Source organism: Ammospiza nelsoni, chromosome 6 (assembly GCF_027579445.1).
Source record: "Ammospiza nelsoni isolate bAmmNel1 chromosome 6, bAmmNel1.pri, whole genome shotgun sequence".
NCBI lineage: Eukaryota > Metazoa > Chordata > Aves > Passeriformes > Passerellidae > Ammospiza > Ammospiza nelsoni.
The window spans coordinates 30,813,791-30,837,389 of record NC_080638.1 but is presented as its reverse complement, the minus strand read 5'-3'; the positions used below and the strand labels follow the sequence as shown (position 1 = coordinate 30,837,389).

The 23,599-nt window shown below is 41.1% G+C and overlaps 1 protein-coding gene across 2 annotated transcripts in view; it reads left to right on the top strand.

The window, feature by feature from the left end:
* SMOC1 (SPARC related modular calcium binding 1) overlaps positions 1–23,599 on the top strand; it is a 127,907-nt gene that overhangs the window by 17,678 nt on the left and 86,630 nt on the right. For both annotated transcript variants that reach the window (XM_059474864.1, XM_059474863.1), the window contains exon 2: positions 22,617–22,788. In XM_059474864.1, the coding sequence (XP_059330847.1) occupies positions 22,617–22,788 (172 nt within the window). The remainder of the gene's footprint in view (positions 1–22,616; positions 22,789–23,599) is intronic.

Below are 23,599 nucleotides of genomic sequence, written 5' to 3'. Positions count from 1 at the left end.
TTGAATTTAGCCCGGAAGGAAACAAGAGATTGTTGCTCTCTGCATATGAGGCAGAGAATGCTCAGAAATCCTTTCTGCTGTGTAAATTACCAAGGGACTTGAAATGCGATGGCAAAAACTTGACCAATGTACACAGCAGTGTGTCAGGGTGGGAATAGGTAGGTTGATGTGATTTCTGGCTTGATTAGGTGAATTGGCTGATGTAAGCTAAAGGCTGAAATCTTGCATGGGGGCAGTTATGATAACCATAAGATGTTTTTCATGTGGTTGTAGGCACGAGCATCCAATGATGACGTGATCCCTGCGGAGAGGGAGCTGATAGGGAAGTGTGAGTTCCCTAAGAAGCAAAGGGCCAGGTGTGTCCCTTGCCCAGCATCCTGCCCTCTCGTGGCCCTGGCTGGGCAGGGAATGGCTGCCTTGTGACCCAGCCTCGGGCCTGCTGCTGGGCACCACGAGGGAGCTGGAGGGATGTGCTGAGCACACAGCTGTGCTCCGGTGTGTGAGAGAGATGGGAGGAGGAGCAATGGAAATCATCCAGGAAGCACTTCCCAAGCTGAATTAATAAATATTATGGGATGCCATCCACAAGCAAGATCTGGGGGTACTCACACCTTTTTAGTCTGAGAATAAAGCCTTTCTGAGAGGAGCCCACTGTGGAAGTGTGGCAGCATTCCCTTCTCTAAGAGTCTGGAGGTTTGAGCAAAGAATCAGATGGTAAACTTAGATGGTAAAATGGAAAGCCAGCCAAGACAGAATTCCAGAATCACAGAGTGTGGGACTGCATCAGTGGTGTGGTAAAACCTGTTTTACCTCAAACCATGTAGATAAAATACACATCACTGTATTTACAGTACCATGGAATACTGTGCAGACTCAGGAACTTGGTCTGTATGTTCAAGTTAGCTACAGGTGTACTCTTCTAACCTTTAGGTTAATCTCCTAAAGGAACTGTTTAGCTTTGAATACTGTTGCCTGTGTGCTCTCTAACACTTTCTTGGTCTTTTGAAGAACAAAACTTAGGATATTCAGTGTTTGTGTGGCTATAGAAGGTTAAAACGTGTTTGGTTGCATAATTGGCTGTCTCTACTTGCTTACTACCAAGAAGAAAAACTGGTATGTGCCATGACTTTCCAAGATCAGAACTGCTTGTGAGACTCTGCTTTTAAATCTAATCTTTAAATTTTCTGTGGCTTCTAGTAATGATGTATTAGTTCAACATTCATTCAGCATGCTGTTGGTGAAAGTTAATTAGATGCTTTAATTCCACTTGAATAGTCTGCCTGACCAATAATATAATTAATTGACCATTTGTGCCATTTAGAGGTGTAGGCATTGGTGTGCATACTGATAGGGTAACTCAGTGATGGCCTTCTTGCATGCTTAGTTATAAAGTGCTTTGAACTGGATATTGAAAAATTACCTCTGGAAGTAACTCAAAAAAGCTAGTGGAAGATGTAGCTGGATGATAGTACTCAATGAACAAAGATTGGGTTATGCATCTGCTTTGAAGACAGTCTCAAGTCCCATCTGAGCGTGCTTTTGGAATTGAGGATCGCTGTTCTGGTAATTTGCTCAGGTTGTTTTAAGTTGGACAACTTGTGAGTAGCTTCAACATGGTCAAAAATGGAGCCTAAAATGCAGTAAGACTTGTATTTTCTCTTTAGGCTGTGTTCTTTGGAGTGGTGCTCCCCCAGTGTGTTAAGAGGCTTTGAACCGTAGGAATTGAAGGATTTAAATTCACTAGGCTTAGGATCTTTACTCTTCAACAAAGTAAATCACGGGCTTTGTAAGGACTTTGTTTTAAAGGTACCTTGTCTTATACTAATACAGTGGGTGTATAATTGCCAAAATACACACCTGATGCTTATTTTTTCTGTTCAGTGATTTGTTTACTTCAAAATGCAGTTGTTGAACAAACTCAGTGTGGTGTCTGTTTTTCCTTCCAAGCCTACTGCAGCTTTGCATTTCCTAGTTATTACAAAGTATCTAAACGTAACTTGCTGTGCTGTACTTCTGCACCCACGGGGCTGGACGACTGAGGAGTTATAGCGGATGCTGACTACTGCATCAGTCTCTTCGAGGTGGACTTGTCCAAATAAGAAAGAGGTGAAGATAGAAACTAGGCAGACTTCTGCTCAAGTCTAGTAACTGAATTTAGCAGGTGAGAAAATCCTTTAAGGCTCTCAATCACTCTTTCAGCAGATCTTTGCTCCAGTAATTAAGTGTTGAGTCTGAGCTGTTCAGCTTCTGTTTTTATCATGGATACTGCACTTGATTATTGTTGTGTGGATGCATTTATCCAGCCAGACCTGTTTGATACTGAGCTTGGTGGACATTGCTGTGCTGGATGGGGAAGAGCAATACTGAGGTGGCAAAACAGTTTCTAAAGCAGCATGCAACTTCTGTAGCCTCTTTGAGCAGTTGGCTTGGGTTCATCTGCCAAAGCCTGTAACTGCTGGTCTCCCAAAAAGGTGCCTGCCTGATGTGATATTTTTAACTCTGAGCCTGTCAGCAGCTGAGTGGATTTCTTTGTGAAAGGGAATGATGTCAACAGTACTCCTACTTGATCTTCTCTTCCTGCATAAGTATACTAAGTTGGATTGCCAAAGGTGTGCATATTGTGCCACAAATTTGTAGAGTGGGAACAATCCAAAGGAATTGCCGTGAAAGTTTTCAGGAAGAAACAATGCAAATTGTAAGCCATCTTGAGAATTGAATGCCACATCAGACTGGGTACTTTCTCTATTCTTGTCTGCCCCTTTTAGATTGAGAATTTGAAGGAGGTCTTTGCCTTTTTGAATGTGCTTCCCCATTGCTTATTTTGGGATGCCTTACTCTGTTTCTGTTACTAGTTAAGTGGATAACTGTTTATTTTTTCTTTTGCAGAGGAGCTACCATGTGTTTCTAGCCTTAGGGCTGAGAGGAAGTGCCATCACTGGAAGCAAAACCAAACTCATCCTTTACTGCCTCTCCCAGTGCTTTCTATCCCACAGGCTAGGTGATAGCAAAGGACAGTGTCTCAATCTTCTGTGTTGTGCTAACCTCAAAGGGTACTCTTTTGAGATCCTAAATGCTACTTGGCCCTGCTGTAGTTGTGTTGGTGCCCTGTTTACACTTAGTTTTCCCCAGAGGTGGGAAAGAGAAGGCAGGAATGTCAAGTATCTTCAACTTGCCAGAGAATGTGATTCAGTAACTTGAGAGGATTTTCAAGTTTTTCAAACAATGAGTAAACATGTCAAGTATGATGGAAAGCTCCAGAGTCTTACATGGATGCTCTAGGTCTCTTTGTCAAACTTGGAGCATCAGGAGAGTGTTAAATTTTTAGTTTTGAGCACTCTCCTTTGATGGGGAAGGTACCAGCTGTTGTCAGAAGGATAAGCAGGCTGTTGCAGCTCAGTAGAGGAATAACTTGCCTCTCTAGTGGGGCAAATGCTAGTGAGGGTTAGCATTTTATGGTTTTTGGGTAAGCTACTAATGAAATTATTAGTTAGTTTTATAACAAAAACTGGCATGTTACTCTTACGTGGAATTTGAGACTTGGATCCATGCAGTTTAATTCTTGTATTTAGATTATTACATGTGTAACCTCTTTAAAAAGCCCAAACAAGTTAAGTAACTCCACAATAAACGTGCCACTTAGCCACTCAACTGGACTGACTCTAGCTTTGGTACCTTTGGTTCCTTTTTGCATATTTCTACCCAACCTTTCCTTGACAGATAAAAAATTGAGGGCAGTACATAGTGGTAATCTGTCTTGTCCACAGTGCAATACTCATGCAGTAGTATAAGAGAACAGTGACAGGTTTTTGGTTAACCCTCCCTCTTGAAAGGTGTTGGCTGTACTGGTTAAGTTAAAGCAATAGCACTGTTTCATTCCCTGCTGTCCAGTGTTATCTTCTTATTTCCTAAGTTAGACACTCGGGCTGAATCAGCAAGTGCTTCCCTGTAGTTCAAACGTTGCATGAAAATGAAGCCACAGCTGTAATTGCTCAGAGGTAGGAGGAAAGAGCTCTGAGGTGTAAGGAGTTAACCAAGTGCTACACCTGACCACAGTGCTGCATTATCTGCTCTTTTCTTGGATGTGCTTTTGGTTGGTAACTACGAACATGACTAGAGGCTGAGGGAGAGTACCTTACCAGGCATTAAATGCCTGAAGAATGGTGGTAGATTGTGCTCTCTTTTATCTTTTCTACTAGCTTGTTTTGTGAATTTGAGCGAGTTACCATCTCTAAAGCTTTTCACCTAGAGTGGGACATTGCCTGCCTTACAGGTATGTGTCAGAGCCCTTTTCCTAGTAAATGTGCTGTAGTCCACAGATAAAAGAAGTCTTAGAAGTGCAAAACCTCTGAAGCTGCATAGCATGGGTATAATATATCCCCATTAAACAGTTATTTGGCAGTGTCTAATGCAATTTCCAGTTAATGAGGGATGTTTTAAACTGTTTTTTTTACCAGTCTTCTTTATTCCATAAGAAGCAGCCAACTATGTATCCTGTTGCATTTGATGGGATCTTAGTCGTTCCTGTTCCTAAGTAGGACCTCAAATTATTCTTGTTCAAGTGATGCACAGCACGTAAGAGAATTCCTGCCTGAAAGCTCATACAAGAGCAAAAATGTTTAGGGTGTTTTTGTATCTGTGTTGGCTTGGGAGCTGCAGAGTTGAAGCTCCTTGCTGTTGTAGGCTTGGGTACCATGTTGGTGCCACATATTATGACCATGTAAAACAGTTCTTAAGTTAGTAAAAAGTTACAGGATTTCTCTGGTGTTTCTGATTTATCAACAGTTTAATTTCATTAAGAATACATAACTTATTTTTCTCAGGCAACACTTCTTCACTCTTCTTGGGAAGAACTTAAGCTTAGCAAGCTGAAGAGGTCAGTGGATTTGAGAATCCCAATTCCATGTGGTTAGGACACAGATATTCTTCCAGCACCTTAAGCCAGTGCAGACAGTTTAGATGGTGGAATTCTAGAGGTTAGTGAATAGTTCTGCTCATGATGACTGTAAAAATAAGTTCTCTGACAAATAAGCTGTAGAAAAAAATCTCAAGCTGATTCCTTTATTAAAAAGACACACAGCAACAAGAAATTTAAGGAATTGTCCCATCCAACTGCCTACTGTTTTCTGACTACTAGTTTAATTCTTTGATATCTGACTCTACAAAAATGAAAGTAACTCCTGCATTTGGAGAAATATCCTTTGCATACATGGACATTGCATAAAGGTAGTAGAAATGCCTAGTGGAGTAGTCAGAACATGTGTGAAGAAAGTTATTGTGGGGGCTTATCAAGTGTTTGTTAGGTGCCTCAAAACAGACCTTAAATGGTATTTCTGCAATGGAAGTGTGGTATATATTTGTGGGGGACAGTTTGCTGTGGCTCTAGCATCCTGTATTCCAGTTAGTGAAACCATGCTGTGTGAATGCAAAAAGCAGTGTGTTCAGGATTGTGGGGCTGCTGCTTTTGATGGGCTGGTGCAGGTCAAAGGGGTGGAAGAAAGCTGATTTTTGGTGCTTGTGCAAAGAAGAATGATTGGTGTGAGCCTGAAAGGGGTAAACTTTATCAGAAAAGACTGTTATGCTGGGGAAATGATTTTAAGTAGAAAGTGGAATGAAGGGACAAGGTGATAAGTCTTAAGTCAACAAGCTAGCTACAGTGAGCCTGCCAGGCAGGTCCCTAATTATAGATTGCCTGAATTAATCCATTATGGCACAAGTCCATTTGAGTAGCCATTGCTATGGATGTTGACTCCCTGTTTTGAGGAATCCTGGCTAAGTACTGAGAAGAAGATGAGCAGTTCCAGTATCTACTTCTGAATCTATCACGTGGCACCACTCTGAAGAATAGTGCTACTCCAAACCAGTAACAATCTTTTTCTGCCTGAACTATTTAATACTAGTGGGAAGAATTTTATTTGAAAATAATGCCTCTGCTGCTAAGGATGGCTTATGCTTGTAGAAAAAAGATGAGGAAAGAATAGGATGGGGTTGTCTTTCCTATGTACTTACCATGTGCCTAATGAATTTGACCAATAATTCAGGATAATTGCTACCCAAATTATGCTAATTGTAAAATTTTGCAAATTCCAGGTGATTTATGCATCCTCCTATAAGAGCAATCTCCTGGTTTTGAGCTAAAAAGGAGTCTTTTTACGCTTTTTCCTTGCAGAGCACTGTTTTGGGGAAAGTACACTTTTTTCCCCTTTGACACTAATGCTGGACAAAAGCTCTTTTCTGTATAAAAATACTAAAATAAGAGCTGCTGCCATTTCACAGAATTGCCAGGTCCTTGAACTTTCCTAGGAAAACAACACTAATCATCTTCTAACAAAAATCTCATCTCTAAATTCTCATTCTACTGAGTTTCTCTGAGGATGCTGTTTTCATTCCTTGGTTTGATCTCTTCCCAGTTCAACCTAAGCCTCTTTTTATTAGTACTTAGTCACCTGAAGCATTACATACCTTCAGAGCATGCCAGTTCAGATAACTGACTTGAAGAAAAATGTTTGGGCAAGTGTTATTATCACAAGGTGACCTGTGTTTTGGGGAGACCAGGCACTCCAGCTTTGCTTTGTGCTCTTTAGCAATTTATTCAGTAACAGGCTTTTAAGGATTCATACTTACATCCTGGCACTTCTGTAAAAGCTTCTTTCTATGCTCAAGGATATATGCAGGTCCTGCTTCAGGCTTTCTCATGCAAGTTAACTCACAGAAACAGTCCATTTGTTGAGTGCAAACCCATGGTTTGTCTATTTTAGAGAACTTTAAGTGATCTCATTTTAAGAAGACTTCTCAGATGTAGGTACCACTGTGATACAGGCCTCACACTTTGTAATGGAATCTACTTCTGGGTATGAGCATGGAGAATGGTGAGAAAAGCAAGGGATATAAATCTGTATTATAGCCAAAAACTGCTGTCAGTCTATTTGCATGTAAACTTCAGACCTTCCTCCCTTGCACCTTGCTTACAGGTATTTAAAATCTGGCTCTGGTTTTACCTCCTAAGTGTTCCCTCCCTTTTACCTCGTGGTTATTTATGACTAAATTTTCTTGCAAATGTTTTTCTAAGAAGTTTGTGTTTCTAAGAAGTTTCTAAGTTTCTAAGAAGTATGTGCTTACTAATGAGGGAATTCCAGTGAGGGAGGGAGAGGGAAGAAGGAAGTTCCTTGGCTGAGCCTTAACAGACAGACTTGGAAATTGCAATAAATCCTAGTCCTGTGTGAGCCCTAATGTACTTGTGCTCTTAGCAGGCTCTGGTGACACTGGATGAAGCTAGCTGAATCCAGAGAGTGGAGTCTCTGCAGGACAGCTAGATATTGCTTTCTGATGGTTTGTATTTTCTTAAGAATAATTCAAGTTTGCATTTTTTTTCATATTCTTTTCCATTCTGCTTTTATTTTGGGTAATACTAATGCTTTCTTGATGCTGTCTTGATATCCAGGTGTAACTGTTGTGGGGTGCTTCTAAAAATCTTTGCAAGAAACTAGGCTACTGATTCACTGCCCTGTGCCAACAAGTCTGTGCTAGGCTACACTTACCTTTCCCTCTTACTGAAAATGAATAGGAATAAAATCTCAGATTTCAAGATGTAAAATTTGTCATCTGGCTTGATGATCAAAACCACACCAACGTTGAACTAACTTATTTCTCTGTAGTCTGGAGTCAGAAGTCCTGGAAAACAAAGGAATATGGTGTTACTTGAGCTGTAACCAGTAGCAGAGGGTTTGGGGATCAAAATAATATCCAGTGATAGAGCTGAATTACTGAGTATAATTAAGGTTTTTGAGGAGCTTCCTCAAAAACTTAATGACTTCCTTCTTTACTTGAATTCTAAATGAGAAGCTGGCTAGTGAAATTATTTGGGTTTGTAACTAAGTGGGAGGAGAGAAAGGCCCAGGAAGCTGCAGAAGTTCAGATGAAGGTGGAGGACCTAGAATAGTGAGGAGGGGTAGAAATCAACTGGCAGCCTGGCATGCAGATAAACCTGGGGAGAAGGTGCAGGAGCTGGTAACAATATTTGTATATGTAAGATTGTAATGTAATTGCTAGGGGGACAATGTCTTTCCAGAGTCGGGTACAGAGTGGTATTTCTGTGTGAGAGCTGGTAGACTTGAGGTGGGAGGACCAGAGATGACTCTTCATGATTTTAATAGTTTCCTCGAAGGTTTCAGTGTTTTGCAGTTAGGCACTGAAAGGGGGCAGATTAAATGTGTAAAACCTGTCTGAAACTTAAAAGGAGCAAAGACCAAGTGTCAGCAAGTCAGAGTGAGGAAAGGGGAGTGTCTAGTTGAGTGGAGAAACATATGGAGCAAACAGTCATGGCAACATCAGGATTGACAAGGATAAGCAACTTGATTCAGTCTGGAATCTTTCTGGTACCTATATCTTTAAGGTTCAGGAAACCTTATAGCAAGGCCAGACACACATCCATTTTTCATGCACCCATTAAACCAATTTTAATGAAACTGTCACTCCAAGTTCTTAAACCCAGGTATTTCTTTTCTTGGGTAACAGTTGACCTAAACTGACCTAGTATCTGCCTGGAGTCCTGGCAAACAATATAAATTAATTTTTTCTTAACTCTTCCCTTCCTGTTTTTACAGCTGGATTTCCTTAAATTTCTTCAAGTTGCTTACCCCTCCAGTTATCTCTTGCCTCATGGCCAAAAAGCTTGTAAAAAGTGGAATGATATTTGATTCAGCATGTCAAGATTTTTTTCAGGTGAAACTAGGATTTAGCAATGTTTCCTAAGACAACTAGTGCCTGGGATGACTCTTCATCTTGAAGAGGTTCCCAAGCTCAAGGGAGAGGAGAAGAGAGAGGTCTTTTGCACCAGAACAGGCTCCTCCTCAGCCAGAAGCCTGCTGAGAACAGTCTTTCTAACATTTATACACTTCTGAGCTGCTTTTTGGGCAGTGTGTTCCAGTCACCACAATCTAGGCCTTCATTATTGCCATCTATCTACCTGTTTTTAAATGAACCTCAACTGGGGCATGCAGCACTTTGTAGCTATGATGTCTAGTTCTTTCCTGAGGCTTACATCTGAGCAGAGTGAGGGCGTGTAATTTGTTGTTGTTGTGTTATTTGAATGAGGAAAAATACATGGTGTAATTCTTGCATGGGTGGCTGCAGGTGAATGGGGAGAAGTGATTAGTAATATTTCACTTTCCCTGTTCCCTGCCAATGCTTGCCTGCTATCCCCTCAAGCAGTATAGTATTGCATGAGCATTCGGCAGCCTACCCTTCAGTTGTGCTGTTCAGTGATAAAGCAAGTCCTGCTGTTTCCGATCCTTTCTGCTGGTGTCACTTCTTCCTGGGATCATCTTCTGATTGGCCACGGTCCAGGCTGCTGTGAAGGTGGGCAATTTTCTCCAGTCAGAAGAGGAACCTAAATTATTTGGGTCAGAAAAGCACATTTCTTCAGATGAAATTGGCCCAGTAGCCTCTTAAGCTATAGAATGCACAAAGAAAGAAAGCAAGCTGCTTAACCCTTTACAGAAGCTCACTGTATTCTTCTAGATGTGGTGATGGTGTGAGTACTCTCCATAGTCTGAAGCAGTCACAAAGCTGTATGAAGTTGGTATCACAGCCTGCTTTAAGTCTGTCAGCTAAGAATGTCAGTTTGGTCTCTGTCCGCTGTGAGAAGCCTGACCAGTGAGCCTGAGTATGTGTTTGTACTGAGGCCAGGTCTTAGACCAGACAGAAAGAGATCCAGAAAATCTGAGGAATCCAGATAAAACCACAGATGTTTTCCCATAGCTTTTTCAATAACATGCCCTGAAAAGGAAGATGAGAGACTGCAATAATCTTGCCAATTATCTGTGTCAAAGATTTATTGTGCAAAGGTCTCGTATTTGCTTATATTAAGACTGATATCCTGCTCCCTTTGGGGAGGCAGACAGCAAAAACAGACTGATATGTATATGAGAATTTTTTTTAGCCTCCACTAGAGAGATGCACAGATTGCAGCACAAAGTTGGTTGAGCACTTCCAAAACCCCAGTGAAGGGCAACTGGAGGAAAATTACCCTGACGAGTGCTGTGTGAATTGCTGTAGAGATGGCTGCTTGTATGGAATGCTGTCAGTCCTAGACAGAACAGCTCATGTATGACAATACTGGAAAAGATACCAAAGATATCCAAGCCCACTGGCTTGGATAGTTTTTGACTGCAAGGGGCTTGGTGACAATGAAAGTTAACTTCATTTGTGTTTAAAATGAAATGCTGTAGAACTGGAAATACTCAAAACTTACTTCCTCAGAAAATAAGGAAAGTATGTCTGCTTTCAGCAATAAGGAAGCAGTATGAGTATTCTGCAGCTCCTCACAAAATCGTGAAAAATTCAGTGTGGCTAGAATTTCCCTTTCTGTAGCTTGAAAGTAAACACACTAAAATAACCAGTTCTATAGTACAAAATGTTGTGAAAAAGCTGTCACCCTGAGAGTGAACAGCCTGTATTAAGATCAGTCACTAACACCTTTCTTCTTGGGAGTGGGGGTTTAAATGTATCTATAAGACAGTGGGAGGAAGGGAAGTACTGTGGTGGAAAATGGATTTTGTATTTTGCTGGGGAAGCTCATGTCAACAGTCTGGGGCAGCATCAAGATACCTGTAAATATTTCGTCTTTTGAAGATACTACTGTCCTTGCTTCCCATTCTGCATAATAAAACTGCAGACCTCATAGCAGCAACCTGACAGCTTAGAGATGTATTCCCCTTTGCTCTAAGAAAGACACTGAAAGGGCCGAAGTGTGCCCAGAGAAGGACAATGAAGCTGGGGAAGGGTCTTGAGCACAAGTCTGAGAAGCAGCTGCGGGAGCTGGGGTTATTCAGTCTGGAGAAAAGGAGGCTCAGGGTGACCCTATTGCTCTCTATAACTGCCTGAAAGGAGGCTGTAGCCAGGTGGTGGTTGGTCTCTTCTTTGAGGTAACAAGTGACAGCACAAAAGGAAATGGCCTAAAGTTGCACCAGGGGAGGCTTAGACTGGATATTAGGAAATGTTTTTTCACTGAAATTGATGCCAACTATTGGAACAGGCTGCCCAGGAAAGTGATTGAGTCACCATCCCTGGAGGCATTTCAAAGATGTGTAGATATGGTGTTTAGGGACATGGTTTAGTGGAGAACTTGGCAGTGCTGGGTTAATGGTTGGACTTGATTACAGAGGTCTTTTCCAAACTAAATGATTCTGTTCTGTGATTCCTTGTAGAGCTCAGCAGGAGAGGTTCTGCTGGGAACATCATACAAACCACATCTGTATGGAAAATATGCCTGACCTGTGTAAACAGATTCTCATGCAAAAGCAGGTTTTCATGCTAGCGTGGAGTAATATTGCTGGGTAGTTCAGCAGTAGTGCTAAAATACAATATCTTACTTCCAAGCTCTATTGGAAGGCATGTGAACTGTGCTTGAACAGTCTGGAAAACTTTGCACACTAACAACTTACTAGTTTGAAATGGTGTTGCCTAGGTTGGCTCTTCAGTGAATGGCAGTGCTGTAGAGATGCTTGACCTGTTTTTCTTTCCTCTCAAAGTTCACAGTCAGCACCTAGGTTACTGCTACAATTTTTAAGAAAGGCACAAGTAATTACTGTAAACAAGTCCTGTCTGCAGGAATCAGGAAGTGTACTTAGTCTTCTGAATGTTGTCTGACAGAAGATGATGGCATTGGAGCTAACCATGGTGCCCCTGACAAGGGTCCTTCCTTCTTGCCTCACTCAAGCACATCATTTAGAAGTGTTTCTCGGTAGCACTTCAAATTCCTGAAGCAACCAGTTTATGCATCTTGTCTGATATGGAAAGGTTTTTATCGTATATTTAGACTGTCATAATAACTGACTATTTTTTTGAGGCAGGAGTGGAGAGCAGAGAATGAGTTTAATGCCAGAAGAATGGAAGTTCCTATCCTGAGGCTTTTCTGCACAGCAGCTTCTTCAATTTGTGATGCAGAAAGATCTTGGTAGTGGGAAAAGCTTTTCTGCTACTGCTTGTGCTGTCCTAAAAGGCTGTTACTGCCTGACAGTCTAAGAAAGCATTGTCCAGCATTTTCTTCCCATGGCAAAACTCTGGATGGTTAAGGCTACAAAACGGAGAGAAGCATTTAATTTAAATATAAGTAGAAGGATGAGAATTACTGGTAAACACTGTAAAATACAATGCAAACAGAACTACAGAATGAAGTAATGAAACAATGAATCTTTCCCTTAGTGAGTTGGAAGGAAAAGTTAATTTTTTCTGACTTTTTACAGAGCTTTCATTTCGCTTTTGTACTTCCTTTCCTGATTCTTTCCCTCTTGTTCTCAATTCCTGGCTGGCACACTTTTTTCTTGGTTATCAGGGTTAGGTTATTTCACTCTGAATTTAAAAGTTGCCTTGTGTTTAATGTGTCTGTCTGGATTGCTGTAGAATACACCAAGGTGGGTTTGGCCCTTGAAGCAGTGAGTATTAAGCCAAGCCTGTGATACTTATGATGTTGACAGCATCCTACTGAAGGGCTATTCAGAAGACTCTCTGCTGGCCTGCTGAAGCAAGAGTTAAGATATCTAAATGGTCTTTTTAAAAGTTGTCATCTGACTTGTGGAAAGCCGAGTCTCTGAAACTACTTGTCTGTAGATCAGATGCATATGATCTTAAAGTTAAATAACTGCATGTGTTGGTAGGTGGACATCACTACTGCAGTGAGATGTAGGGGGAGTCAATAGTACCTCATGGCAATTAACTGAAGAGTTAATTTATCTATTAACCAACCAGTTCTCTTCTGGTAAGGAGAATGTCTTTATTGTTGCCAATTAATCTATAAACCAGAAGTCCAGGGATAACACATCCTCTATGCTGTTAGGAAAAACCCTTTCTTTTTTAACAGTACTGGAATAATGTTAGTAATAAATGTAAGAAAGCTGCTGCTGCTTTCACAAGCTACTCTGTATTTAATAAGAGTACATGTTATTATGTATGAACAAAGTGAAATTCCAGTCTTTTCTTCAGTTCTGCTGTCTCTGACACTTCAGAGGAGTAATACAGCAATGGGGGCAACTTCCTTTATTGCTCTGTACAGCTTTGAGACCTGTGGGTGATGAAGGCTGTTACTCTGTATAGATGATCAGGCCAGAACCCAGCTCTGAACAGCTCTCTGGAGATGGCAAGGTCAGCCCATAGAAGGAGATGTGTCAGTTCTGTCCCCAGACAGTCCTTCAGAAGCTTTGGCACTGGAGTGCTGATGATAGCAAATGTAAAGCTGCATGAAGTGGGGAGAAGCTCCTGATGCAACCATCTTCAGTTAAGCATTGTATTTGGACTGTAAAGGGGTAAGAATATAGTTAAGAAAAGTGAACCCTTGAGTGTTCTCAGTATCTCCTTTTTTACTGTTCCTTCTGTGCAATGGAATGTCAGACTTGGCATTCATTTGGTATGCATCTCCTGATGGGCAGCCAGCCCTTGGTAGGTTTTGAACTAATGAGATCAACTATTTCTAGTATCTACTTCTTGGTTCTGCTGTTGGCAGCAGTTGCACCAAACATAATGAAGGCTGGATGCCAGCTTCAATTTCAATGCCTCTTTCAGCATTTTTGAGGAATTGATTTAGGGACCAAAGTTTGTAGAGCTATCAAGTTATAATGGGTGGCATTCTCCATCCTGGAAGATCTACAAGGACAAATAATTTGTGATGGAAGAAGTGCCCTTGTATAGTTTTATTTCCATTGGAGCTCAACCCTGAAGATGTGGCTGCCAAATGAGTTTGTAAACTATGTTCAGTCATCATGTCTCCCTACGAGATTATCTTCTAGCAGAACAGAGCAGTTCCAGAGGTGGTGGTGGTGTTCATACACCTGCTTTGTCTACAGTAATAGTGTCTAATACATGTGGCTGTGACTGAAGGGTGACAGTGGTTGTGGTGTAGACTAGAAAGTGGGGTAAGGGTGTCTGGCTTGAAGTAAACTCAGTTGTATGTCTGGCTGTGAGTACTTACATAATGTGCCTTTTGTGCATGCCGAAGGTATTGGTGCTTATGTAGGAGACTGTTCAGGACGTTAAGAGGCCATCTTTATTAAGACTTGCTATCTGCTTTTTGCAGTGGGCAATCTCTGGCGTGGCTAGATACTTTTGTTTTATTGGGAAAAAGGGGTTATGGGAGGAGAATATGTAATTTTTATCTTGCTAGTTTGGGGTATTTAGGAAGCTTATCAACCAGCTTGGAGACTCTGCTTAGACTAGGTGCCCACTCTTCAGCAATAACACTGTGCAAGTAAAGGGCAAAGTACTTGGAATTGTTGAGGGAAAGACAGCATGATAAGATGCTTAAGAGAAGGGGATCCAGGTGAATTGATGTCAGGTGATGTTGACAAATTTTAGGGGCTTTGGGTTTAGAAGGAAGCCCTTTATACTTATCAGGATACTGATGAAAAATCAACAGAATTCATAAGACAACTTATTCATTTAAGAATGCTTCAGCAAAACTTAGTTGTCATCAGACATGCTTGCATTTTATGTGTAACCCCACAGAACATACCAACGACTCACATGGAAGGCTTATATCAAGACTATTCCAGTACTCCAAGCTCTTGCAAATTGGGATTTGGGAAGGATTCCTAGGCTGACTGCATAGCCAGTCCTGCTAAAAGTAGTGCAGGAGGGAAAATAGGCTCAAGAAAGTATTATTTCACAGCCACTTTCTGTAAGTGGCTAGACTTCCCACAGAAGTCTACAAATCCTGGAACTGACTTTTAGTGGTTTATACAGTGGAGGGTAAGAAAGTACTTCAGTCTCCATGATTTGAGAGACCTGGGGCTGAGGAGGAAGAGTCTGTGCAATGGTTTGAAGCATTCAGTATGCTAATGTTTGGGAAGCTCGGGGATCACTCTTCATGGAAATCTTGCTTGAATTACTGTCCTTTGTTGAAGTATACACCTGGTATTTCTTCAGCCCTTCTGCTTTTCTGGGAGCTTCTTTTGAGAAAAACATATCCCATTACAATGGAATCACTGACTTCTCACCTAGTGACAGCACAAAGTTGTAATCCTGCTACATTTGCTAGTGGAGATCAACAGCTTCAGCTATGATTTTGACAGACTAAAGTAGGGGATATGGTTTCTGAGAGATTAACTTGGCATAAGGTATACAGTACGGTGTTTTGAGTTTGTTTTCTGAGTTATGCTGAATAAGCACAGGACTCCTTAAACTGGAAAGACTGGATTGTGTTATTAAACAATACAATTTAGTGAAGACAAGATTCCACATTTTATATTAATGGAAGTTTTGCTGTTATTGTCTTGGGACAAGAAGTTCATTGCTTGACTGTTCAAACATTTGGATTTTCTATCTGGTTCAACATGTATAGTAGCAAAGGTAAAGACAAGAAATAGTCCAAGTTAAACATACCTTTTCTTGTCAATGTGCTTGACAAATTATATTTAATCTCAAATTTGTTCTAGGCTTACATGTTAGCTTGGCTGCAGGAATACTTTGAGTAGGAGAGTGAGTTTTAACAGAAACTGAAGTAATTACTTCAAATAAATTAAATCATTCCCTACCTTAATACTGCCAGACTTACTAGAAAGATTTAAAAGTTGTGTGTTAGAAATGTGAGACTTAAGATGAAGTTTCTGTTTTGTGTTTAAGTTTGGGTTTCCTCCACTGTTCAGATGATTGGTGTACTGAACTTAAGAGATGCTTAAACTTGTGACTTACAAAACTGAAGTTGGATTTTATGAAGGCGATACAGCCATGTGGATATAACAATTGTGTGGGAGAAGGGATTATTTTAAAATATGAAATTATTTCTTGTCCCTGGTGTCTCTGGCATTTTCTTTCCCACAAGTAAATGTAGTTAGGCACTTCCATAAACTTGCATGTCAAAAACAAAAATAGAGAATTTTAAATGTTCGCTTTCTGACTGCAATGACTTTTTTTCTTATAAACAATGAAATCACAACAATAAAAATCCCAGAGAGCTGCTCTGAGATGAAGTGCAATTCTAAGGGTTTCTCCCAAACCCTTGGTGGGCTCTTCTACCAAACCTGTGGTGGGCACCTCAAATCCTCCATTAGGCAGCTTCTCTGGATCTAGTACCTTGTCTTCTAAAAACAGAACACAGCTGCTGCATCATGTTTGGGGATCAGATTGCAAAGAAAACCAAAGTATTATTTCCTAGCTAAAAGTAATCTAACAGATGAAGCATAATCCTTAAGTGCTGCCTTTCATTGCTGCCTTTGGCTTACACAAAGCAAAGCTTGAGGAAAGAAAAATCACTGTAGAAAAATGAAGTTTCTAGCCTGTAAGAGCAAAAAACTGTCTTGAATTCAACTCATGCAAATAAATCTAGAGTTTGCTGGCTTTGCAGTGTACTCCAATGCATTTGCTCAGCCTTTACCATCTTCAAGCACAGGCTCTGTGCTTTGAACCCATTCTTGTTTGCACAGCTGGAGGCTTGGGATTGAAACGTAAGTGGTGCTTTAACTTAGGCTAGACTCTTCACTTTTCAGGGGGGGTGACTCAAGGAATAAAAGTATTACAATATCTTTCTTGTAAGTACCTTCTACCTGGGGGAAGTGCCCTTCTGAAATTTGTTGGGAAAGCCTTAAGTCTTAAAAACTGTATAAAACAGTAGGATGCTAAAAATCTCCACCCAAGGAGTGGAACTTCTTAAGATGGAGCACTTTGAGAACCTTTGTCTTAATAAGTTATCCAGGTGCCAGTGAAGTACAAACTTGTGAGTGTTTCCAGAAAGGGTATATTAAAATAAATAAATCTATTCCTTCCCCTGCCCCAAAACACATTACAAACTTCCCAGGAAGTTCACTTCAAAAGCCTTTTTTCACTTGCTAGATTCTGAGGCTGCGTGGGCACTTTCAGGACAGAGGCTGGACAGCCCAGTCAGCTGTTGATAGTTTGGTGGCTCTGGTTGGTTTCTTTCTGCATGTGTAAGACTGCAGACCCTGAGAGAGTTTTTAAGACTTTCAAATTTTCCTCTTTGTATTCCTAGAAGCGAGGCATTTTGGGTCTCCGGCTCAGAACAGGATCTCTGACCCCTGTGAAACCTGCTAGGATTTTGGTTCCATGGCAGGAAACTTGGCTGAAGTCCAAAACCAGTGGTTGAAATTAAAGTCCTTGTGCCCTGTAGGCAACCTGCCATAGGGCTGAGAGTCTTGCCATGATTAAAACTGTAACTTGGCTCCAGTTCTGCCTCCAGAATGGCTGGTTGCACCAGTTTGGAGCCTGAAACTGAAGCATAAAAATGTGAAATGATTCTTTCCAACAGCAACAAAAATGTCGAGAAGTTTATAGTCTCCCTTAATGTGTAAAATGGTATGGTTTTCCTGAGGAGTTCTCTCTGGGAAGGAGAGAACTCATTGCTCATTTGTACTTAAGTCAGGCCAGTCTGAGTACTTTGACTAATGAGAGGGTGATCTGTGCCATATGAATATACACCTTTGCTAGATAAATCACCTTTCCCAAGACATGTTCAAAGGGTCTTCAAACTTGAAATCTGCCAAAACAGGAGTAAAGTATTGCATGTGCTGTTTTGTCTATCTCAGTTTTGTTAGGCAGCAGCACTCTGCAGTACTAATCTGAACTGAAGCTGCTAAGTAGCAGAGGCACCTCTGTTTTGATCTGTAGTGAACGCTAGATTTGTTTCTCAATAGATTTCCACTTTCTCACGTTCATGTCATTTGTGTCCCTTGCTCTCTCTTTTCCCTGAAGCCTTGCTAAGGCATGTTACTGTGGTACTACAATGCCTTGGCCATTTCTCGTTACCTCCATCACAAAAGGCTCTGCTGTTCTGTTTGTGCTTATAATGTACCCAGATGGTGAATAGAATGAGTGACCACCAAGCTCATTTTCACTTGTGGGGTCAGACCTTTTTCTGCTAAATAACACAAGTGTTCCCAGCTGCTGTGCAGCTGCAGGGAGTCTGCTTTCCTTCACAGGCATTAAAAACCCTTTAATCAGTGTTTGTTGTTTGTCAGCAGTGGTGTTGAGGTGTGGAGAAAAAGAACAGATATGCTTTGTTGGCAAAGTTAACTTATTTCTGACCTCTTATCTTCCCTTTTTCTTTTCAAGTCTGAAGAAGTAGAAAGCAGTTTGGGAAGTGGTTTCTGCAAGCACCTGTGTAAATGTATTTGCTAAAGGAGGAGGTTTGTGTCCTTATACAGATAGAACGTTTGACATAAAAAGATGCTCTGAGAGCTGCATTGAACTGGAAACTCTTTTGGGCAGGGACTCAAACTGGCTGGAATAGGCACTGTGCAGACTCCCTAAGTGTAAATAAATGTTACATAAATACAAATACTGTTGCCTAATACTAGTGTTACTTATCTTAGTATTGAGTCTATATTCAATGGATCCCATTTGCAGTCTGGTCAATTTTAACTTTTTCCTGTTAAATAGATTATTCCTTCTAGTTTTGGAAGGGGGTTTGTTAATTTTGTTGGTTTTGTTTGTTTTTTTTTTTGTTTTTTTTTTTTGTTTTTTTGTTTTTTTGTTTTTTTTTTTTTTTTTTTAGCTGAGGTTTTGTGTTTGTGGTGGTTTGTTTGTTTTCCTTTTAGTTGTACTTGTAATAGCTTTCTTCTCATGAAGGAAAAGGGAGGAGTTAAGAGCTGATAAGCTGTCTCCAATCCCATTTGCTTTGGTTGTAGTCTGTTCTGAAACAAATGGGAACACAGAAATCAAGAAGAAGCTTTGAAAAATTTCAGAGCTAAGATAATTATTTTCCTCTTCTTTCTAGATGAAGCTTGGAAACCTGCTGGTGCTGCACATGTTTGCAGGTTTGCTTTTTCCCTGAGTCCAGGTTTGCTCACATTGTGTGTCTGTGTGTAGAGAACCAAGCACTGCTCTGTGAGTAGTGATTTAGTTGTTTGCAAAGTCTGTCTGTGTGTGCATCGCGGAGCTGTTGGGACATCAGGCTTTGATTTGAGCTTTGAAAGTCATTGTAGGACATTTAGCATCAAAGGCAGAATATTTAACTTGCTGCTCTTCCCCTGGAAAGACCAGAAGATCACATTCCTGTCTCCTGTGTTTGGGGAGGATGGGTACCAGGCATTAGGGCACATTGCTCACAGCCCTCAGCCCAGCTCGGCAGTATCTCCAGCAGTGACCAAGCAGCTCTTCTGGAGCAGGGCTGTGTCCTTGGGAAAACAGTGCCTGTAGAATTTTTAAAATAAAAGTAGGATTTATAAAATAAAAATCAAACTGACTGTATATGGATTGTGGTCCTAGCTGTTTAAATTACAGAACCAAGGGATCTCCCCATGGTAGACAAGTTTTAGCATTCATCCATTCTTTTTCTTCATGCAGCTGAAGTTGCTTACAGTAGAGGCCATGCTCTTAGACCAGCAAAATGCTCAAGGAAGACTTTTTCTGCTGGGCAGGAGGAGATGTACACTCAAAGCACTTAGTATATTAAATGTCGGTGTGTGGTCTGTATTGACCATCACTTCTGCAGCCTGAATGCTTACCTGCTAGAAGGGGACAAAGAACCACCATTTTATACCTGACTGCTGTCAGGGTTGTTGACCAAAGATAAGGGCTGTGAGTTACAGTGGAGCAGGTACCCTACTCTTAAGGGGAGTTTTTGAAGCCCTTCAGATCTCCTGGAGATATTGCTGGCCTTTCTGGCAGCATGGTTTGCTTGCGTGAGAAGAACTCTGATCAGACAGGTGTGATCCTGGATCCTTCTTGAATTTAATGCAGACTCACAGTTACAATCTATCTGAACAAAACAAGCACCATCTTGTGCAACTACGTAAACCATAAACTTTTTTGGGCAAGGCAGGTGTGGCATCTTCAGTGTCTGGAAAGCACCGAACATGCTGTGTGGGCGCCCTACTGTAATCCAAATTACAAATGCTAAAAAGGCTTTTGATTTTTTAATTTTTTTTTCTAATAACGTGAATCTTGGCTTAATTTGGGTAGGCAAGAACTTCACAGACTGCATTGGGGTGCTCTGCATGTTTCCTCAGGCCCTCATAATTAATCAATGTCGAGTTGTTTCTCTGTCTGCAAGGAGGCACCTGAGGAAAGCTCTTCCACAGCCTTAGGTTTAACTTGTCAGCCCTCAGAACAACTTTCTGTTCTTTAGAATGACAAAGGAGTGTTCTTGATGTATTAATCCCCTCTATACTAAATATTTTGGTACAGGCTGCAGAAGGCTTGAGTTTTCATGATACAAGAAGACTTTCAAAAAGCTGGTAATAGTGTTTGATGCTGAGAACCAGTATTCCAGATTTTCTTGTTGAACCTCTGGCTAACTCATACCTGTAGAACTCAGCTTCTGCCAAGGAATTTACAAAAAGTTTCATGTCTGTAACTCAAGTCTCCAGTTGTGATAAATAGGAGATCTGTGTGTTCCTTCTAAACCAGAATGGCTCCTGTGTTGAATTGAATACTTAATTGCTGCATGTACACTATACTGTCCTATCAGGCAGCTCTGCTTTGCGAGTCTGTTTATACAGTGTCTGACATCCCATGCTGAGAGGAGGCTTCAGCATCTTCAGTCTGTTGCTCTTTGCTGAATGTTTACAGTCACTACCAATATTTGCATTTTGGGGGCAACAGAAAGACATTACTGTAGCCAGAGCAGTTCCAAGTTAAGTTGTGATAGTCCAACCATTGAAAAGAAAAAAATCTGGTCCAGCTTTACAGTGTTTTTATAGTCTAGTCCAGGTCTCTATAAACAATTTAAAATTGCCTTCAGGATGAAATTTTCCAATTTCCCATTTGGAGCAGGTGTTGCCAGGTTATAGAATGTGTTGCAGGAAAGGAACAAAAACATTTCAAAAACACCGTACTGTAACAAATATGTCAAGTCTGTGACAGAGGAGATCTTAAAAAATGTTTGCCCCACCAAAAGTAAAATGAATGCAAACCTTGCTTACTTTTCCCAGCTGTCATGTTTAAATAGGGGGTTTAGTAATGTACTGGTCTTTAAAAGATCCTGCAGTACAGTATGAAAATATGAAACTTCTCAATTGTTTTTCATTTAACTGGGGAGAAAAATTTTTTGTAATGAAAAAACCTACCAGCAACTAAATTTCAGAGATGCATGTTCTCGGAGTGGTTAGAAACCAACCCAAACTAGGCTTCAGGCAATGTTTTTTCAACAGTTTTAACCTCAAAGCATAGAGTAGACAGCTTTGTAGGAAACTGTAACACCAAGGTGATTATGGCAGTGACTCACACTTCCCTGTAAGGCATCCAGCTATCAACACACTTGGAGAGCTGTGGCTTTGTGCATGCAGGCAGGGTGTCAGTCAGTGCCCATTTGCCAGCCAGCTCTGAACTGCTGAGCTCAGAACTGCTTTGACAGTGGGCTGGGAAATCAGTGTGTTAGAGAGCAGCTCTGGTGCCCCCAGGCTTGCAAGGGGCTGTAGAAATGGGAGGTAGGGATGGGGAAGTACAAGGCAGGTTTGACTTGCCTTTTATTTGCTTAATCTGCATGGAACTTGTTTGAAGAATCCTCTGAAATCTTCCTGTGAGTAAGTGATTGGGTTTGGGCAATAATTAAAGGTCTGACAAACCACTAAGTGGGGTAGTATGGAAAGAGAAAAAGGCTGCTACTATCATGACTTGCCAAAAATTTCTGCAAGCAAGTAGTTATGGAAAGATCACTGTCAGTTTGGATCTTCAGGAAAACAATATGAACTTGGGAAAGAGACCTGGGTGTCCCTATAGGCAGTTCAGAGTAGAGTTGAGGGTACAGCAGTAAACTCCTTCCAGATGTTGGGATTTGCAGGGAACAAGTAGACATAAGGTGGGGACTCATGTGCATTGTGGGTTTCCCCATCACCAAAAATAAGACAGAATGCCAAGGAAAACAGTAGTGATCATGATATGGAGAGAAGTGGTCTGGGTAAGAAGTAGGAAGGTTGGGATTATTCCAACTATGCAAGACTGGCAAAGGATGCCATTTGTACAAAATGGGTTGCATCATGATGAAATGCCCAGGAAGAAGAGGTATGCAGAAAGATGATATAAGTTCAAACTTCTGAAAGGAAATAGATTTTCACATAGTGTGCAATTAGATTGTGGGATGCATGGAGTGCAATTGCCAGCTGTGCTGGGTGTCATCAGGAAGGAACAAAAGGGGACTTAGGGAGTGTGCAGGTATGCTCTGGTAGGTGGTATTCACAGATGATATCAACAATGCTTTCAAAAACATCACTGATATAAAACTGGTTAATGCATGGTTCAACTACCAAGGCCAATCTTGATAGTTTATTTGTATTCCTCTGTCTTTGGTGATAAATTTTTTATGTGTCTGACTAAAATTGTCTAGTACCCGATATTGTTTGTGGCACAGCACTGGACAAGCTAGGCTGTTGTGACTCAGTATTGCCCTTCCCGTGTGGGTTGTGTTTGGCTTTGCACATCTTACTTTTTTAGAGGTGAGGCAGAGTGAGTAATGTTTCCATTTTATTAAAAAGAATGGACTAGACCGTTAATATTTTTTAAAGATGTACGTGTTTCATTTAAAGTTCCCTTCAGGCAAGGTCAGCTTTGTGAGGCAGCTTAAAATGCATTATAGTCGTATTGTTATTGTCATAAAGAAAAAAATACACCATGCTCAGTTTTGGGAAACCAAACAAAACCTCTCTTTTTTCTCTCCCTCCTTTTTCCACGTCCTTCAGTTTTTAATAAGCGACCGTGACAGAGACCCGCAGTGTAACCTGCATTGCTCGCGGTCGCAGTCCAAGCCGCTGTGCGCGTCCGACGGCAGAACGTACGAGTCCATGTGCGACTACCAGAGAGCCAAGTGCCGCGAGCCCGGTCTGAGCGTCGCGCACCGCGGCCGCTGCAAAGGTAGGTGCATTCCAAATGCCTCTGGGAGGAGAAGGGGGCAACCTTGTGAGAAACTGAGTTCTTAGACCTTTGAGTTTAGTGCCATGCTCTGAGAGTAATCTGATCTGGAATTGTGCATTCCTGCAAGCATGGGTGTCTGAGTCTCGGTTTGGGCAATAGAGTATGAGCTGACTGAATTATCAGTGAAAGAAAGCAAAGGAGCCACAGGCATCACTGGAAAAGGGCTGAAATATATTTCTGCAGACAGAAACAGCTGGACCCATGGAAGTACAAAACCAAATCCTGAAAGCAGACTTCTTCCTTGCTACCTGTGCTGATGAGGAATCAAGACACCTTTGACCCTTTGACTGGCAGGAATTTGGAGTGGGGAAGAATCTGATGCACACTAGGTGTCTAGTCCCTTTTCAGACATACACAGCCTTTCTGTGCTGAGCTCTTTAAGAAGGCAGTGCATGCAAGATTTTACATGGATTTTTTTTTTAACATTTGCTGTTACACATCTACTTGGAAGTATGAATACTGCCCCTCAATTCAGCTCTTAGTATAAAGATGAAGTTGACACCAATAACTCTTTAAAAAAGTTTCTTGTCACACAAGGGATTTGCATTTACAATGAAGTGAAAAATAAAGTGGAGTCCATTTTCTGAGAGCACGATTGGCTCAGAGGGCAGATGGCACAGGTGTTTTTGGCAGTGGATTAATGTGACAGGAGAGAATCATTAAAATCCATGTGACAGGATAAAAATAATTCATTTAAGCCTGGAATTTATTTATAAAGGCTTTCTTTACTATTGTAAAAATGTATCTTTGT